Source organism: Pinus tabuliformis, chromosome X (assembly GCF_031772625.1).
Source record: "Pinus tabuliformis cultivar Carrire ecotype Pingquan chromosome X, CPIR1, whole genome shotgun sequence".
Classification (NCBI taxonomy): Eukaryota; Viridiplantae; Streptophyta; class Pinopsida; order Pinales; family Pinaceae; genus Pinus; species Pinus tabuliformis.
The window spans coordinates 1,752,092,544-1,752,112,237 of NC_142308.1; the positions used below are offsets into that span (position 1 = coordinate 1,752,092,544).

The window sequence follows — 19,694 nt, forward strand, 5'->3', positions numbered from 1 at the left end:
TGTTGTTTCATTCGATTCTACACCAAAGTGGCGTTATCCTTTAAATGTTGGAGAACTTCTTGTTGATGCTCGATGTGATATTTCAATACTTGAATCTTTTTCTTCTTGATATGTCCTTCTATCTTGAGAGTTTGAGGAGTGGTAATTTCTTTCAATGCATTAGAAGATATGGTCGGATTCATTTCTTGATGGTCGATGTGATCTTTCACTTCTTGAACATTTTTCTTCTTGATATGTTCTTCTATCTTGATAGTTTGAGGAGTGGTAATTTCGGCCAATGCATTGCAGGATATGGTCGAATTCATTTCTTCTTTCTTGATGTGATCTTTCACTTCTTGAACCTTTTTCTTCTTGATATGTCCTTCTATCTTGAGAGTTTGAGAAGTGGTAATTCTTGCCAATGCTTTACAAGATATGGTCGAATTCATTTCTTCTTTCTCTGGGTTTGGTTCTTGGTGTATATCCTCCTCTTTTGATGTTTCTTGATCCTTTTCTTTCTCCTCTTCATAATCTATGTAAAATAATTTCTTCTCAGCACACTTATGACCTTTAGTGCATTTGCTATCACAATTGTAACAAAGCCCTTTTTCTCTTTTTTCTTCCAATTGTTGTGGTGTAAACCTTGTAGGTTGTGGAAGGCTAGGAGAAAAAACACTTCCATAATTATAGTCATGAGTGGTGGGATTCCTTGTTTCCATAATTTCGCTTTCAATTTTTCTTGCCCACCTAAATGCCTTCTCCAACGAATTAGGTTCCCGAAGACGAACCTCATGTTCAATGTTATCCTCTAAAGTACCTATGAAGACATCAATCCTTTGCTTCTTTGGAATATCATTTACCCTTATATTCAATTTTTGAAAGTCCTCCACGTGCTCTGCCATTGAACCCTTTTGTTTGAGATTTATCAATTGGCTAAATAAGGTGTTTCTCTTTGTATCCTCATAATGTGCTATCATTTCCTCCGTGAAAATTGACCACGTGACAAGTGGTTTACGAGAACAAAGCCCTTTATACCATAAAACTTGATTCGGTTTAAATAATTAGATGCAATACATACCTTTTGTAACAATGGTACACCATGTAGATCAAAATATTTCTCCATCTATAGTATCCAATTTACCAGATCCTTGCCATCAAACTTCCTCATCTCACTTTTTCTTGATTTTAGGAGCTCGATCTTGAAGCGAATGTAACTCTGTACTTTTAGATCTTTAAGTTCTAAAATTTCGATCTATAATATCCCTCTAAGTCCTCTTTCTAACTCCGCAACTCTGAGCGCAATTGGATTCCTGAAGCAATATCTATTCCCAATCTCCTGCGATGACCTAATTATAGACTGGTTCAGTACAGTGAACTTGTACGACGTGCTGCAGGTCACTGTTTCAACCTTAGGTTCTGAAAATGATACCCAACAAAACTACAATCTGTCCTTTTTCTGTAACTTCTTACGAAAATTCCATCAAATGCTCAAAGCCAAAGTTATGTTGATTTTCCCAAGGTCACCTGTTTGGAATGTAATTTAGGGATCTACAAAAACCCTAACTTCTTCAGATTATATCTTCGAAAATATAGCGAGGCAAGATCTGAAATTCGGACCCAAGGTTCGGCACGATTTTGTCTCAAATGGGTTTTTTTTTGCGCATCTGAAATAGTGCAGAAAAAAAGGTTATAGCAAAAATACCACGATGACCTGTTTTGAGCAGTGAAACTCTAGAATCCAAAGCTTTGATACCAAATGTTATGAAACTAGCTCACAAAAAGATAGAAAAGATAGATCAACGCCTTAGAAATAAGCCTCTTCGAGGGGGAAACCTCCTTTACATTACACAAATGAACAATTCTTGGATGGTACAAATGACAATACCTCCTTTCTATATATAGGAGTCTAAGGGGTCATAATATAATTAGAGCCGACATAACAATAATAATGTAAGGGCACAATAATAACAATAGTGGGCTTCTATGGGGCACAATAATAACAATATGGGGACTACATGGGCACAACAATATAATAAGGGGGTTGTACTAATAAGAATAAGGGGTTACAATAGTAGTATAGGGACCTAACAGTATCCTCCATAACTTATCCTGTGGAACTCTGTCGAAATCTTTATTAATGTCGATAAAACAACAAAAGAGACCAATTTAATTATTGTGGCATTCCTCAGTAATGATCCTAAGAGTAACAAGATGGTTTATAGTTGAGTGATGTCTCTTAAATCTATCCTGCCCTTTATTTCCTTTATCATGTCTTTCAAGTTGAAGGCTAATCTTCATTTCCAAAATGAGTCCATATAGTTTAGCTAAAATGTGGCTAATCATAATGGTCCTATAGTTAGAGGGAATATTTTTTATCCCCATTTTTAAAGATAGGCACAATAAGGCTTTGTGTCCAAGGCTTAAGGAAACCTTGTTTCACTACTAGATTGAGGAGTTTGTGAATATGAGGATTCAGTTTGTGTATATGAGGAATGAGGACAAATATTCCCATTTTAAAAATTTCAGCTTGGTAGCCTTCAATATCCCTATTTTTCCCAGTAGTGAGTTGTTTAGTCCCGAACTCCACATCTTCCAAAGAAAAGATATCCTCCTCTATGGAAGTTTTCAAGGTGGCGTCCATGGTGTTAGGGGAATCATAAAGGTTTTTAAGATAGGTGTCCCATTTCTTTAAAGGAATTGAATTATTTTCTTTTGCTTTACGAACAAGAATTTTCCTCCAAAATCGTCTAGGCTTAACTTTAGAAAGGTGAAAAAAATGCTCTTGCCTCCTATTTATATATGATTTTTTCTTCCTTTTGGTAAGTGCTTTGTATATATTTATTTTTTCAAACTTTCTAATATAAAATTGGTAAAAATGAATAATTTATAAGTTAATTTATTTGAATTAAAAAATTGTAATTAATATTATTGTAATTGCAATATTATAATTGTGTAATATAAATTTTGATTAAATAACAATGGGAATAGGGATTTTTGGTAATTATGTGGAATTTTAAACAAGATTTTAGTGGATTATTAAAATTTTGATTTAGTTATGTGTTTTTATCTTTGGTTAGGTGTTGATATATGAAATTGATGGGCTTATTGACATTTTTCAATCATTTGACTTACATGGCTAAATTAATCTACATATAAACAAATAATATATTACCACCACTTTTAATAATAAATTAACCCCCGGATGCGGGTGGTTGCTAGACACATAGAGACTAAGGCTCGTCCGCAGGGCAGGTGTCCGCTCGGACAAGCCACGCATGCCAGGAGGACACACCCTAACTACACCAGCACGCAGCATTTAAGGAGGGCAGTTAAGGTTGATGGCAGTGGCATCCCGTCGACATTCATTGCGCGTCTTGAGAAGCGAAACATGGCGCATCATAGCTGTAAACTCTCGGACATTCTCCCGCATTTCCCGTCTGCTCCTGTTCTGGTCCTGAAGGAGGTGACGGAGGTTCATCGCTTCGGCTCCCACTCAGGCTCTGAGAGCGATTGTGCCAGTTTAGCAGCCACAGAGTTAGGCAATTGGCGGGCTTACGAGCAAGCTAGTTGCGAACCCGAGAGTTTGGTGGTGCTGCGTACTTGGGAGACTGGTGGTGTTACAAACCCGCAACTCTCGTCGGCTCCTATTCTTGTTTCGAAGGAAGTGGTGGAGGTTCATTGTCTCGGCTCTCATTCAGGCCTTGAGAGTGACAGTCAAGGTTCTGCAGCTACAGAATTGGGCAATTGGAGGGCTAGAATTCGGTCAGGCAGTGAACCTGTGCAAATAGTGGTGTTGCAAACCAGTCATCCGCAGTTTCGTTGGGGAATTGAACGTCCTGTACAGAGGAACAGTATGCAGCGTAATCATGGAAGGGGTAACAGTGGAAGGGGCGGCTACAGTGGAAGAGCCCCTTCGACTTCTTCCTCAATTGAAGAAACCTCTGAGCGCAGAAGACCGAGAGGAAGGCCCCCGGGCAGAGGCAGAATGGTGGAACCTCCAGCGAGAATGGATTGTGGGCACACGGAGCACCCAATGGTTAGATACCGCCTTCCTTGTACCTTGGCCAATTCCACTTTTTTCGTGACTGTTTCAGTGGAGCACTGCAGCAATCCTTGGGAAGATGATGAAGGCAATCCCCGTGCCAACCCTCCGCGTGTTCCTGGGTTTGTTCCCACTTTGGAAATGGAATTCCCTGTTGTTGAGATGCTGAGGCCCATACATGACCCGGGAGCAGGCCCGAGTGAACCTGTTCGTGACTATGGTGCTGGCCCAAGTGACCGTGGAACGCGCAATCCTGGTAAGGCTATCCTCCAGCCTCCCTGCTGCAAGACAGAGGATGGACCGCAGACAACTGATGAAGACTAGCATGCCCAGCTCGCGCTCCAGGTTTTACAGCAAGAATTTTTCTCTGTCAGCTCCCTTCGCGGTCATATATGTGTCTGTCACTCTGTCACTATGTAATTGTGTCGGTTATCTGTTATCTCTGTTCTGTGTTGGTGTTCTTCAAGTGTTTATGTTGTTTTTGTCCATGTGTCAGCTACATGAGTGTTGCTCTAAGTTTCCATCCTATGTAATCCTGGAATGAATACTCCTGAGTCTATTGTCTGTCCCAGGACAAGTCTTACAGGGCCGCGGCCCTATTGTAATTTTGATGATGTAATTTTGCTCTTGATGTAATATAATAGTTTAGCCTTACTTAGAAAAAAAAAAAAAAAAAAAATTAATAAAATTATTTTTAAAAATAAATTAATATTAATATTGATGATGTTGATGATTAACATCCACTAAGACCAATGCGGTCTATTGGGCCTTAAGAAGAAAACAAATCTAATTGATATTATTCAAGATCTTATTTCTATGATCAAAAAGAAGGGAAAGAAGCGCTCCAAGATCACTGTAGTTGGGTTGACTTAACAAGTCAAGAAGATTGGAAGTGTGATAGATGTTAGGGAAATGAGAGCGGATGTGAGTAAGAGCCAACCAATCTAAAAGAAAATGTTTTTCATCTTCCACTCTCTTTGTATTGTAAAGCTATCAAATTCTATCATCCTAGGGAGTCTTGGGAGTAGACCTCCTCTCGATTTCACTTTGAAGCTCATGAGAATTAGTTCCAATCCTAACCATATTCATTTTTTTCTTAATGCTGGTTAAAACAAAGAGAAAATTTTGGTTATCAAGGGTGGGATTGATCAACACCTTATAATATCTTAGCTTCTGTTTACCCTTTGTCTCCTTATCATCCCACAATTTATCCTTAAATTTGGAGGTGATACTATCTTTGACACTATCCTTGTTTCCGAGGATGATCTCCTCCTTTATCCCCCAATGGTTGAGCCAAGACGAGGCATCCTTATACCACCCATGTTTGAGGCGGAGACAGGGGTTTTGACTAAAGTTAGAAGCAAGTTTGGGAAGCCTCTTGACTTCCATGTTGTAAAGCTTCTTCCTATACATCAAATACTTAAACATAGCCCTACATTCAATGGGGGAAAGGTCAACTTTGATAAGGAGGATAAGATAGGGGGTATTTCCCTTGATCTTGAGGTTGTAGGTAATGAATTTCTTTTGAATAATCTCAATCCTTCTCCACGACTCTCTAGATATATTGCAACCCCAAACTTCACATCTGTATAAGACAACCGGCGTGACGAGGATCTCAAAAAGGAACCTTTTTTTACTCCAAATACAAAGATTGGTGGACTTACAATTATTTTCAACCTCGAGCCTCCAATAATGTTTTTCTCAATACTGTAATTCCATGAGCAATGTCAATACCCAAATATTTATAATAAAAAACATGTTTAAGCAATTGTTATTATAGACTAAAGTACCATGATTGATTTCTTGGATTTGATAATCATAATTTTAATTTTGTATTATATCATATTTATAATAATCATACCCATATTATATTTATGTTTAATTTAATTTCACAATTACATTATCAATCTTCTTGACTTTTCAACAATTTAGCAAAGTTATGGTGACATGAGAGTGCTTCTCACTTCTTTTTATATATAGAAATTAAACTTTAAAAAATTATAACCATCACTATTATATAATTAGTTAAATAAGTGCGAGATCATATCTCATACACAAATACAAAATATATTATTTGTGAATATAAAAATTAAACGTTAAAAAATTCTAATCATCACTATTATATAATTAGTTAAATAAATGCAAAATCATATCTTATACACATAAATACAAAATATATTATTTATAAAAGCGTAAATCAGTTTATTTGCCTAATTTATATGGATTTAATTCGAGAAATATCCATTAGAGAAACCACTTTTTAAAGGAATTAAACAACTAGACTTAAACATAATTAGGAAAAAATAATAATACTAATATATTACACCATCATCCATTTGCGTGGAAAAAGGTGACATACATTGGGATTTCCCACCATAACGTAAAAAAAGCGGAGTAGATGCATTGGGATTTGGAAGCGCATTGTTCTAGACGCAGTCCAGTAAGTAATTTTAACAATTTTGGGTGTAGATGTCAGTTTTAGGTGATGAAAATTATAGCGCAGCAGATGAAGGCAATGCATATTGCTCCAATTAAAGATGGCTCTCAATTTCGGGAAGATCCGCTGTGTTATATTTGGCGTGTCCAAAAGACGGCACTGCTGGAATCTAGTCTCTGGATACATTCAGTCGCCATAGTTTCAAACCAGATACAGGCTAGATCTGGGAAAGCATGGTGAAAAGACGGGCAATAGTCCTTGTAATACTGAATAATGTTATTACTGTTCTTCTAATATCATTATGGATCGCTGGTCGAGCAGAAGGTATGCCCAAGTTTTCTGCCTTCATATTTGGAGATTCTCTGGTGGATCCAGGAAACAACAGATACATTGCCTCTACATCTAGAGCAGATTGGAGTCCTTACGGCGTCGATTTTGCACCCTCTGGCTTCCTTCCTACTGGTCGCTTTACAAATGGTCGAACTCTTGCTGACATAATAGGTAAGTGTTCCTTCTCTATTTTCTTTTATAATAATGGTTATGCATAGTAAATTTTAAAATATCATTACGTTATTATATGGTCCTGCTTCTTTGGCAGTGCAAGAGCTTGGACAGGAAGAATTGCCTCTGCCTTATTTAGCTCCTACGACGCATGGGGATACTTTGCTTAACGGCGTCAATTATGCCTCGGGCGCAGGAGGAATTCTCGAGGACAGCGGGACCGTCTTTGTTAGTATCCAACCCATGCCACAATTTTGTGATTGCAAATTGTTTTAACTGTAATTTTGCTCTATTGTTCCATACGAAAGAATATTTCACTTTTATAAACCACCTTTAACTCTAGACTGGTTTTGTTAGTATTGACTACTCAGCATGACAAATTGTTTGAAGTTTGAACTGTAATTTATCTCGATAATTTAATATGAATATTTCAGTTTAGTGTGATTTTTTTTTCAATAATTTGATATGCAGCCTTCACCTTCATATGTTCATTTTAGGTTATTAAAATTCAACAAGATTTTGAAAGAAATTATCTTATTGATAACGTTGAAGAAGATACACTAAACATTTAAGACATATGAGTTGAAAATGGCTTCGGGGTCCGATTTTGATTTTGCTTTTCGCTCAAATTTGTGATTTATTTAAAATAAGTTAATTATTTCATTACTAGGGGTTGGTTAAAATTAGAGGGTTAGTTAATTGAAAATTCAGTCCAGTCAAGTTAATCTATAGTCAAATTTAGTGTGTGGTTGCATGTCAAATTATTTTAGACCAATATAATAAAAAATTAAATATTGTAAGGAATCAAATTTTTGTGTCATCAATTAAAAAAATCACAGCTCAAATTTTTGTGTCATCGATTAAAAAAATCACAGCTCATGTATTTTCTGTGTTAAATTTATATTTTGACTCCTGACTTTCCAACCAATCTTATTTCAAACCATGCAGCTTGCCCATTTGAGTTTTGACACTCAGATCAAATATTTCATCAATACTAAGATGGAGCTGGTCAGTATGCTGGGCGAAGACAGGACGATCCAGTTTTTGAATAGATCACTGTTTGTGGTTGTGTTTGGCTCAAACGATTATCTGGACAACTATTTGCTTCCTTTTTCGGACACCAAAGCCCAATATTCACCACAGGATTACAAGGAGCTTCTTATCTCCCACTTTGGCCACCAACTTAATGTGAGATCCCTAGTTCTATATCTTCTTGGTTTATCTGAAGTTTTATCATATAAATATTTCTAAATGAGATATTTTGAAGTTGCAAAGCACCATCTGAACGGGATTGGTTGATTTTGGTGCAGAGATTATATCAACTTGGTGGTAGAAAGTTTGTTGTTGCAGGAATAGGTCCTCTTGGTTGCATCCCTTATCAGCTGTCCAACAGTGGGAGTGTTAATGGCGAATGCATTGCTGCAACAAATCAGCTTCTCGTTAATTATAACAAGAGCCTGAAAGATCTCATCATTAATTTAAATTCAAATACTCCTGACGCTACTTATGTTTATATAAATTGTTATGATGCGGGTCACGAAGTCGTACAAAACTACGAGCGATTCGGTGGGCATCTCATTCAAAATTATTTTCATTTTCGTGAGTGGAAATTTGAAATGTATCAGTGACGAAAGAATTGCTTATCTTGCAGGCATGATTAATGTTAACACTGCTTGCTGTGGAATTGGCGGAAGATTCAAGGGACGAATTACATGCATACCGCATGCACCTTATTGCGGGGAAGATAGACACAAGTATCTATTCTTCGACGCATATCATCCCACAGAAGCTGCAAATCTTATATTTGCGGACAAGTTTCTCAACGGGGGGCCTCACTACGCATTCCCTATAAACATTCGTAGTTTGGCTGCAATTTGACACATCCCGTACTTTTCAATTGTCTTGCTTCTCTCGGATTGTGTCAACTAAAATATGATAACTACAAGGATGGTTCGCGATTAAAATTATAATGTTTGTGAGCCTGCGAGAAGGACCCAGATTAGCGTGCAGAATGTGTTCAGAATTGGCGTAGTCGAGAATCTGTCTGGATAGTTTAGAAATACCCTGGTGAATGGAGGAGACCTGATTAGATAATTTAGATGGGCCCTCAATCGAGTTGACTTCACTTAATAAATCATTGGTTGGTTCGGAGAGATCCATTTGGCGAAAAAATGTTTTCATTAAATTCCAATTAAGGATAGAGTGACTAGTTAAATCTAAAAACATTTACCATTTTTTAACTTACACAAATATGTTATATTTATTTATTTTTTAATAGGTATATGTATGATGCTGAAGTAGTTATACTAGGTGGTTTAATGCTGAATTTCTTAAGATTATTGTAGTTTTAGATTCAGAAAGTTGATAGTGTGACAAATATTTTGAAAAATAGATCTAATGTAACTATAAGATGGAGAATTTGAGAGAAAGTACTTTTCATTCTCAACTTATTTATTCTCTCAAAGGTTACACTCTCTTTCATCCAGAGCATTTTGGGAATTGACCAATGCCCAAATTCACTATTAAGCTCATTTGGATTTCTTCTTATTTTAGTAATGTTCATTTTCTTCTTAACATTAGTTTTTTTATTTTTGAGATTGGAGTTGATCACCTCCTTATGATATCTTAGTTTTATTTTTCCCTCTAACTCATTACCACCCCACAATTTCGCTTAAATTTTGAACTAATAATATTTTTAATATTATCATTATTCTACAAAATGATCTCCTCCTCCTTTATCTCCAATGGTTTAGCCAAGGCTATGCATCCTTATGCCACCCCACTAGATCTCAAGGTGGGGGTTTTGGGAAGAGTTAGAAGCAATTTTATGAAACTTCTTGGTTTCCAACATTCCATATTTTTAACTTCTTTTTATACATAAGATATCTAGTCATATTCATGCTTTCATTGAGGTAAATGCTTGCTTCAATTAGGAGGATACGATAGGGAGTATTTATCTTAATCTTGACACTGTAGGTTATAAACTGTTTTTATACCTATTCTATCTTCCTCCATGACTCTCCCAAACCTCACATCCATATAAAATAACAAGAGTGATGAGAGTATCAAAGATGAGTTTTTCCAATAGCATATCCAAAAATCTTCTCACTTATGAATGTTTTCAAACCCATAATAAGATTTTCATCATCCATTTATCATTTTCTCAATGCTATAATTCTAATTGATCTTGTGATGGATATTGATTCCATGATATGTGTATGAAGAAATTCCATCTAGGTAGTTGTTGTCATATATGAAAGTATCATATGTGATCTTTCTCGATTTAATTATCAAAACTTTCGTTTTGTCAGTATTAATAGTCATACCCATCTTGGAGCATAAATGTTGGAAAATCCTTAGTTTCTTGTCAAGATTTTAATGACTCCCCTCCAAGATATCAATAACATCAACATAAAGGAGAAGATTTATTACTATACCAGTTAGCATGGGGCCAACACAACCTCATCTTCTAAACACTCTTCTAGCTTATCAATGTATATGCCTAAAACGGTAGAGGAAAAGAGGCAACCTTGCTTGGCTCTAATTTTGCATTTAATTTCTTCAAACCAATCCTTACTAGTCCTAAACTTGGCAATAACATTCTTGTGCAACATTTCCATGGCAACCTTCAACTTGACAAGAACTATTATCTCTTCCAACCTCTTCCATAGATTTGTCCTATGAACAATGTTCAAAGATTTTTTAAAGTCATCAGTCTTAATATTGTGGAATTCTTTTGCAATGATATTGATACTAACAAGATACTCCATAGTTGAATGATATCTCCAAAACCCATTTTTTCCTTTAACACTTTTACCATGGCTTTCTAGCCATAGGCTAATCTTCTTTTCCATGATAATTTTGTGCAAGTTGATAAAAATGTGGCTAATCATAATTCTCTTATAATTAGAGGGAATGCTTTTATCCCCACTATTAATGATAGGCACAATGAGGCCCTTTGTTCAAGGCATAGGGAAGCATTGCTTCACTACCAAATTGAAGATCTTGTGTATGTGATGGAATAAGATAGAGCCTTCGATATCCTTAGCTTTTTGTTCGTGAATCACTTAACCCCAAACTCAACTTCTTCATAGAAAATATATCATCCTCTATAAATGAATTTAAAATGGTGTCCATGGCATTAGCAAATTCATAAAGGCTTTGAAGATAAGCATTCTAGTTCTTCAATGGAATTAGATTATTTTCTTTAGTTTTGAGAATAAGTAGATATTTCCTCCAAGACATTCTAGGATCAAATTTAGATACACCCAAAGACTAATCTTTCTTTAATAAGAGTTTTATACTTATTTATCTTATCAACCTTTAAAGATTGGTTATGAGATTTATTAATCACCTTTCTATCAATTTTACAATCATTATCATACCAAGGGTTGGTAGTTCTTTTTATATGACACCACAATAAAGAACTTGCTAATGGAAGCAGAGAGGGTTATAGTAAAATTATATTAGAGATTTTTTTATGTTATAATTCAATAGGTGTAAACTCCTATATAAATCCTTTAAGAAGAAATCCAATTTACTTTTGTTGAAAAGAGGTTCTTTTGATTCTCAAAATTCTCTTTTATGTGGTTTTTGTGTATGGAAAATTTTAGAGTCAAGGTTAAAGGTCTGTGATCATATTTAGGCTCATGGTCATTTAAGAGATAAAATTTACCATTTGGTTAGAAATAGAGATATTAAATATCACATAATCCATGACACCACAACTTGAACCCATGAAAACATGTAATTTGGTTGGAGTTTTCCCACTTGATTTGGTTGGATTTTGATGCAAATTATAAGGTCCTACTACTGAGCTTGACTAACTTGACACCAAATAAATTCTTAGTCGTGTCTTCAAAGTTTCTTTAATATATACTAGCTAAACCAAGGTCCTCATCTAGCCAAAGAGCATTAAGGTTGGAAACATGGCTCAAAAGAATAACTTGATTAGTTGTCATTATAATATTAAAGTCTCCTAACAAGAATATATTACCTTCATTCCTCATACTATGAATATCTTGTTCCAATGTATTTTAAGGACAATTTTTATCTGGATTGTTTTTCTTGTAAAAGGTAATGGTAATATGTATGAAATAGAAGATTTTGATATAAATCCTCTTAGAATTAATGATTCTGATCCAAATATATTTATTGAGAGGGTCTATCTTATGAAGCTATGTGAGGAGAAACATTGTTTTTTTATATAACATGTTATTCCTCCAATCCCTCCACAACATGATTTCTTGTTCCACCCTGACCGTAAAACGAATTCATATCATCTGTGTGAAGGACTTCCTTCCACCAATCCTTGTCTACCACATAAGCTAGTGTGTACTGCTCAGTTGGTAGCTAAACAATGGGAAACTGATATCTCAGAGCCATCCATCGGGTCCCACAATGTTGAATACATGTGATATATCGTGGTATTCTTTTCAAAGCCCAAACAAAATTAGGGGCCCCAAAAGGTTCGTGTGTCCTTATTGCTGATGACGACAACATCCATCGTTTCTGACAGTTGCCCCGGGCCTCCTTCTGACAAGTAAGAATATTCTTTATACACATGTCAATGCACCACTTCTATGTTTATAGCATTTGACCATTCCTCCCTTCTATTTCCAGGAAGGTACGATATTTGTTAAAAATTCACAGCCTAAAAATGCTCCATTTGAATTACAAGTGGCATGTTCGCTTGGATCTCTTCGAATGTGTCGAAGGCTTTCTTCTATTTAACCTGGTTAATCGTGAAGTCTCTCAGTTGAATATCCCCCACATATGGCACTAGATTGAACGATTGACCATTCCCTAGAAAATAATCGTGCATGTAGATTTCGCACATTAAGTTTTGATTCAAGATATTGTGACCCCTTAGAATCCGTAGAAACTGTATCAGATCTTGGATTTCATGGCTTATCTCTTCAAGGATGCTCTCCAAATAGAAGAATAGGTATTATTCATGGAGGAATAGAGAATAACTATGAGCAGGAGGTTAGCAGGCCATCACCTGCTGTGCCAGAGCAAACATTTCATCTTTGTCAGCCTTTACTAGCTGCACTTGCTCTTCTAATTCCTCAATCATTTTATCCTGCTTCTCCTGTTTCTGCTTTGATTTCTCTATCTAGGGCATATAATCAGTTACCAATTTTGCAGCTTGTTCTTGAATTCCTCTCACTCCTTCCCAATGGGCTTCCAAAGGGATAGACCCCCGTTGAAGGTGAGATGTAGTAGCCTATCATTTATGAATTTCTACAATTAACAAGAATTCCCGTGACTCAAATAGATGAAAAATTGACTCAATCTGTGCGACTATTGAAGTTGTAGGCCTGTCTTCGGTCTGTTGCTGCTGAAGTGGTTTCATATCCAGGATTTACGGCAGTCCGACCGACATTCCTCTTATGCTTCCTCACCCGTCTCCTTAAGCGTAACACTTGCTTCCTTAGTTTAATCGTTTCAATTTTTAATTGCATATTATCCTTAAACTACTATTGGTACCTTTCCTGGATGGGGGCCCTTCTCTTTGCACATTGTTCAATGAATTCTTATTTGATAACGACCGCCTCCATTGGTCTCATGGGTGGTGTTGGATTTGGCATATTGATGTCAGCGAACTCATCAACCAACTCTTATTTCACCCTTATTTCTTCTGTCTGCTCTACAACTCAGGGGGTAGCCCCAACATCTTCTTCCGTAGGTCTTGGAACCTCCATATCTTCCCTGAATGGTTTCAAAGCCACTGCAGGCCCTTGTGGAGTAGCATTTTCAACACCTTTTCCTGTGGCTACTATGTTTCCCGATCATATTCTTCCATTTTCTTAGAAATTGGTTCTGGCCCTTGTGGGTTGGAACCAACAACAACATTTTCTTCTAATGGCTCTATGGAAACAACATCAGCCACAATTTCTTCAACTTGCCCTTCTATCGACACTGGTTCTTGTGTAACAATGTCGACCACCAGTTCAATTTTCCCAATTTTTCCACCAGTCGACACTGGTTCTTGTGCGATAGTGTCAACGATGGTGCCTATATGGGTGCCTGCAAATCTTAGTATCGGGAGAGAGATATTCTCTTTCACTGAGCATTTAGGGGAGAAACGTTTTCTTGCCCCTCTTGGTAGGGAAGTGGAAAGTGGAGAACAAGGAATATCCTCCTAAATCTCCATCCTTTCAGCGCCTGTTGCTTCAAGTCCTTCAATTCTTTCTCCTTCCCCTTTATCTACTAGTTGTTCTACACTCTCCTTCTCCTTGTCTTCCTGTGCCACATATTCTTCTATTTCGGTCGCTTTCTTGGCAGTCAACATTGGTTCCTGTGTAACATCATTGACTACGACTCCTGTTTCTTCCATAGGTTCCTCCACCGCTTTGGCAGGCGACACTGGTTCTTGTGTAATAACATCGCTTGCAGTTTCTTCCATTGTCGCCAATTATTCCATCAATTTAGCAGTCAACATTGGTTCTTGTGGAATAACATCATCTGCACTTCCTTCCACTTCCATTTCTCCTGCTTCCAAGTCAGCAGTCGATGTTGGTTCTTGTGTAACAATGTCGCTTACACTCCCTTCTACCTCCATTATTTTTTATTCCAGGTCGACAGTCAATGTTGGTTCTTGTATAACAACATCGTTTGCGGTCTCTTCCTCTGCTAGAAATTATGTTGTAGCATGTTCCATCACCAATTCCTATAATTATTTAGTAGTCGACGCTAGTTCTTGTGTAGCAACATTGTATGTGGCTTCTTCCTCTACAACTAATTATTCTTCCTCTCTTGCCGACATCATGGCCGCAAGTTCCTCTTATGCTAATTCAGTGAATTGTGGCCAAGCCATAAAAGTCTATGATACGGCATGCACCACCAACAACCTAACAATTTTGTGGTTTGTGAGGATTGCCAACGCTTTGCACGACCGACATGTAGCTCGTGCCATTAACTGAAGGTTATTCCATAAGAAATATGGCATATCTAGAGAATTCACATGACGGAACTGAAGGCATGCAAGAATTTTAAAACGGTATTTGAACAAGGTAGATAGGCAACCTTCGCAAATAATGTGTCGCACGATGAAGTATGCAACCTCGACCCATCGATACGGCAAGGATTTCTAGTCGTATCCCCTTCCCTTTTGAACCATGGTTTCTCCTACCTGCAAGAATAATTCCAGAAATTATGGTAAGGGAAATTTCCGGGAAAATCATTTCTACCCTCCTTGCAACAATCCATTAACAGTCGAGATAATTTCTTCAGTGACGGAAATTTCCAACCCACGGAATCTAGAATAATTCTCGTCCAAATTCAATGAAAATTCGACTGTAACAGCTTCATTGAATCCCTGCAACCTCTCAAAATAAGTGTGTCATCCTGCATCTTGAAAAACCTGCCATACATACAAATGGCACCGAACCTTCGTTGTATCTTCCGGTTTGTGCCTAATAGCTTTCCCACCCATTCTTCTAGTTTCTCTGTAGCAGCACCCAAAGCAGAAGTAAAAACATTGAGGAGAGTGTTAGCGAGTAAAGTTGCGATGACAAGGATTGCGGTGGCAAAGAATGTTGTGATAGGGAAATTTGGGAAAATTTTATGGGGAAAATCCATGGTAGATTGTGGTAATAATGGAAATTATTACAATGCATTGGAAAGGACCGTAATTCAATGCAATCGTACGTGGTTCAAGTTCCAATACGTATGGATAAATGTGCAAGGTATGGTGGGGATCAAAAAAATGATTATGAGATGTACGAGTTGGCGTGAGGTTCAACAATGATAATTACGGATCATCATTACTATTAAACACGACATCTTTAACATTAAATATGATACCTCCTCCCAACTAAGGGATGACCGTCCACGGTCATGTCTAGTCATGTCATAAGTGAAATATCAATCAAATCCATGAAGTCAGTTAGGGACGTACGTGGAAACTTACCTTGACAGAGTAACAACATCGGAGGAGTAACAACATTGGAGGAGTAACAACACTAGAGGAGTAATAGCACCAAATGAGTACTTAAACTCAATCTCTACGAACGAAGTAACAATACCAGAGGAGTAACAACACCGGAGGAGTAACAACATTGGAGGAGTAACAACACTAGTGAAGTAATTAGATGGAATCACGACAAACGAAGTAACAACACTGAAGGAGTAACAACACCAATGAAGTACCTGTAAGAAAAATAATGATAGAGTAGTAAAGACATTTTATTATATTATATTATATTATATATGTGTGTGTGTGTGTGTGTGTGTATTTTGAATTAAACAAGAGGTGTAGAGGAAGAGTTCTTTGCACTAACAATTTGAAAAATAGAATTATCAAAGAGATGTTTAATAAATGAGTCTTTAGAAGCTGGACGGTGATACAATCTGAGGCGATTTCCATTTACAATCAGGGGAGTATGTGCCTCATCGATTGTTACAAGTCTAACAGTGCCGTTATCAAACACCGTGCCAACTTCATATAGTCCCATCCATCTAGAGCATAGATTTCCCCTAAAATATTTGAATCGAGAGTTATAGATCAACACCCAATCTACTCTTTGAAACACCTTTCTCTTGATGAATTTATCATGCCATTTAGTTCGTTGTTGTTGAATCGCAGCAGTGTTCTGGAAAGCTATCAAACAAATTTCTTCCAACTCGTTTAAATGTTCCAGTCGATGTTTCTAGGCTTCTGAATGATCCAAACCTACTTTAAGGGTTGTCCTTATTGCTGATGACGACAAAATCCATCGTTTCTGACAGTTGCCCCGGGCCTCCTTCTGACAAGTAAGAATATTCTTTATACACATGTCAATGCACCACTTCTGTGTTTATAGCATTTGACCATTCCTCCCTTCTATTTCTAGGAAGGTACGATATTTGTTAAAAATTCACAGCCTAAAAATGCTCCATTTGAATTACAAGTGGCATGTTCACTTGGATCTCTTCGAATGTGTCGAAGGCTTTCTTCTATTTAACCTGGTTAATCGTGAAGTCTCTCAGTTGAATATCCCCCACATATGGCACTAGATTGAACGATTGACCATTCCCTAGAAAATAATCGTGCATGTAGAGTTCGCACATTAAGTTTTGGTTCAAGATATTGTGACCCCTCAGGATCCATAGAAACTGTATCGGATCTTGGATTTCATGGCTTATCTCTTCAAGGATGCTCTCCAAATAGAAGAATAGGTATTATTCATGGAGGAATAGAGAATAACTATGAGCAGGAGGTTAGCACGCCATCACCTGTTGTGCTAGAGCAAACATTTCATCTTTGTCAACCTTTACTAGCTGCACTTGCTCTTCTAATTCCTCAATCATTTTATCCTGCTTCTCCTGTTTCTGCTTTGATTTCTCTATCTAGGGCATATAATCAGTTACCAATTTTGTAGCTTGTTCTTGAATTCCTCTCACTCCTTCCCAATGGGCTTCCAAAGGGATAGACCCCCGTTGAAGGCGAGATGTAGTAGCCTATCATTTATGAATTTCTGCAATTAAAAAGAATTCTCGTGACTCAAATAGATGAAAAATTGACTCAATCTGTGCGACTATTGAAGTTGTAGGCCTGTCTTCGGTCTGTTGCTGCTGAAGTGGTTTCATATCCAGGATTTACGGCAGTCTGACCGACATTCCTCTTATGCTTCCTCACCCGTCTCCTTAAGCGTAACACTTGCTTCCTTAGTTTAATCATTTCAATTTTTAATTGCATATTATCCTTAAACTACTACTGGTACCTTTCCTGGATGGGGGCCCTTCTCTTTGCACATTGTTCAATGAATTCTTATTTGATAACGACCGCCTCCATTGGTCTCATGGGTGGTGTTGGATTTGGCATATTGATGTCAGCAAACTCATCAACCGACTCCTATTTCACCCTTATTTCTTCTGTCTGCTCTACAACTCAGAGGGTAGCCCCAACATCTTCTTCCGTAGGTCTTGGAACCTCCATATCTTCCTTGAATGGTTTCGAAGCCACTGCAGGCCCTTGTGGAGTAGCATTTTCAACACCTTTTCCTGTGGCTACTATGTTTCCCGATCATATTCTTCTATTTTCTTAGAAATTGGTTCTGGCCCATGTGGGTTGGAACCAACAACAACATTTTCTTCTAATGGCTCTATGGAAACAACATCAGCCACAATTTCTTCAACTTGCCCTTCTATCGACACTGGTTCTTGTGTAACAATGTCGACCACCAGTTCAATTTTCTCAATTTTTCCACCAGTCGACACTGGTTCTTGTGTGACAGTGTCAACGATGGTGCCTGTACGGGTGCCTGCAAATCTTAGTATCGGGAGAGAGATATTCTATTTCACCGAGCATTTAGGGGAGAAACATTTTCTTGCCCCTCTTGGTAGGGAAGTGGAAAGTGGAGAACAAGGGATATCCTCCTAAATCTCCATCCTTTCAACGCCTGTTGCTTCAAGTCCTTCAATTCTTTCTCCTTCCCCTTTATCTACTAGTTGTTCTACACTCTCCTTCTCCTTGTCTTCCTGTGCCACATATTCTTCTATTTCGGCCGCTTTCTCGGCAGTCAACATTGGTTCCTGTGTAACATCATTGACTATGACTCCTGTTTCTTCCATAGGTTCCTCCACCGCTTTGGCAGGCGACACTGGTTCTTGTGTAATAACATCGCTTGCAGTTTCTTCCATTGTCGCCAATTATTCCATCAATTTAGCAGTCAACATTGGTTCTTGTGGAATAACATCATCTGCACTTCCTTCCACTTCCATTTCTCCTGCTTCCAAGTCAGCAGTCGATGTTGGTTCTTGTGTAACAATGTCGCTTACACTCCCTTCTACCTCCATTATTTTTTATTCCAGGTCGACAGTCAATGTTGGTTCTTGTATAACAACATCGTTTGCGGTCTCTTCCTCTGCTAGAAATTATGTTGTAGCATGTTCCATCACCAATTCCTCTAATTATTTAGTAGTCGACGCTAGTTCTTGTGTAGCAACATTGTATGTGGCTTCTTCCTCTACAACTAATTATTCTTCCTCTCTTGCCGACATCATGGCCGCAAGTTCCTCTTATGCTAATTCAGTGAATTGTGGCCCAGCCATAAAAGTCTATGATACGGCATGCACCACCAACAACCTAACAATTTTGTGGTTTGTGAGGATTGCCAACGCTTTGCACGACCGACATGTAGCTCGTGCCATTAACTGAAGGTTATTCCATAAGAAATATGGCATATCTAGAGAATTCACATGACGGAACCGAAGGCATGCAAGAATTTTAAAATGGTATTTGAACAAGGTAGATAGGCAACCTTCGCAAATAATGTGTCGCACGATGAAGTATGCAACCTCGACCCATCGATACGGCAAGGATTTCTAGTCGTATCCCCTTCCCTTTTGAACCATGGTTTCTCCTACCTGCAAGAATAATTCCAGAAATTATGGTAAGGGAAATTTCCGGGCAAATCATTTCTACCCTCCTTGCAACAATCCATTAACAGTCGAGATAATTTCTTCAGTGACGGAAATTTCCAACCCACGGACTCTAGAATAATTCTCGTCCAAATTCAATGAAAATTCGACTATAACAGCTTCATTGAATCCCTGCAACCTCTCAAAATAAGTATGCCATCCTGCATCTTGAAAAACCTGCCATACATCCAAATGGCACCGAACCTTCGTTGTATCTTCCGGTTTGTGCCTAATATCTTTCCCACCCATTCTTCTAGTTTCTCTGTAGCAGCACCCAAAGCAGAATTAAAAACATTGAGGAGAGTGTTAGCGAGTAAAGTTGCGATG

At 37.7% G+C, this 19,694-nt stretch overlaps 1 protein-coding gene across 1 annotated transcript; it reads left to right on the forward strand.

Moving 5' to 3' along the window:
- Positions 1-6,691: 6,691 nt before the first annotated feature.
- LOC149146802 (GDSL esterase/lipase At3g50400-like) lies at positions 6,692-8,837 on the forward strand. The gene is made up of 5 exons (XM_089452863.1): positions 6,692-6,959; positions 7,057-7,187; positions 7,908-8,147; positions 8,270-8,525; positions 8,611-8,837. Exons 1-5 carry the CDS (start codon positions 6,692-6,694, stop codon positions 8,835-8,837), a joined length of 1,122 nt encoding a protein of 373 aa, XP_089308989.1.
- Positions 8,838-19,694: the final 10,857 nt, after the last annotated feature.

Bases quoted from the DNA above. Each gene is read 5' to 3' on its own strand.
- LOC149146802 (XM_089452863.1), top strand. From the start codon at position 6,692: ATGGTGAAAAGACGGGCAATAGTCCTTGTAATACTGAATAATGTTATT. The intron at 7,188-7,907 runs GTTAGTATCCAA...CAAACCATGCAG, and splicing joins AGGACAGCGGGACCGTCTTT to CTTGCCCATTTGAGTTTTGA. The intron at 8,148-8,269 runs GTGAGATCCCTA...ATTTTGGTGCAG, and splicing joins ACTTTGGCCACCAACTTAAT to AGATTATATCAACTTGGTGG.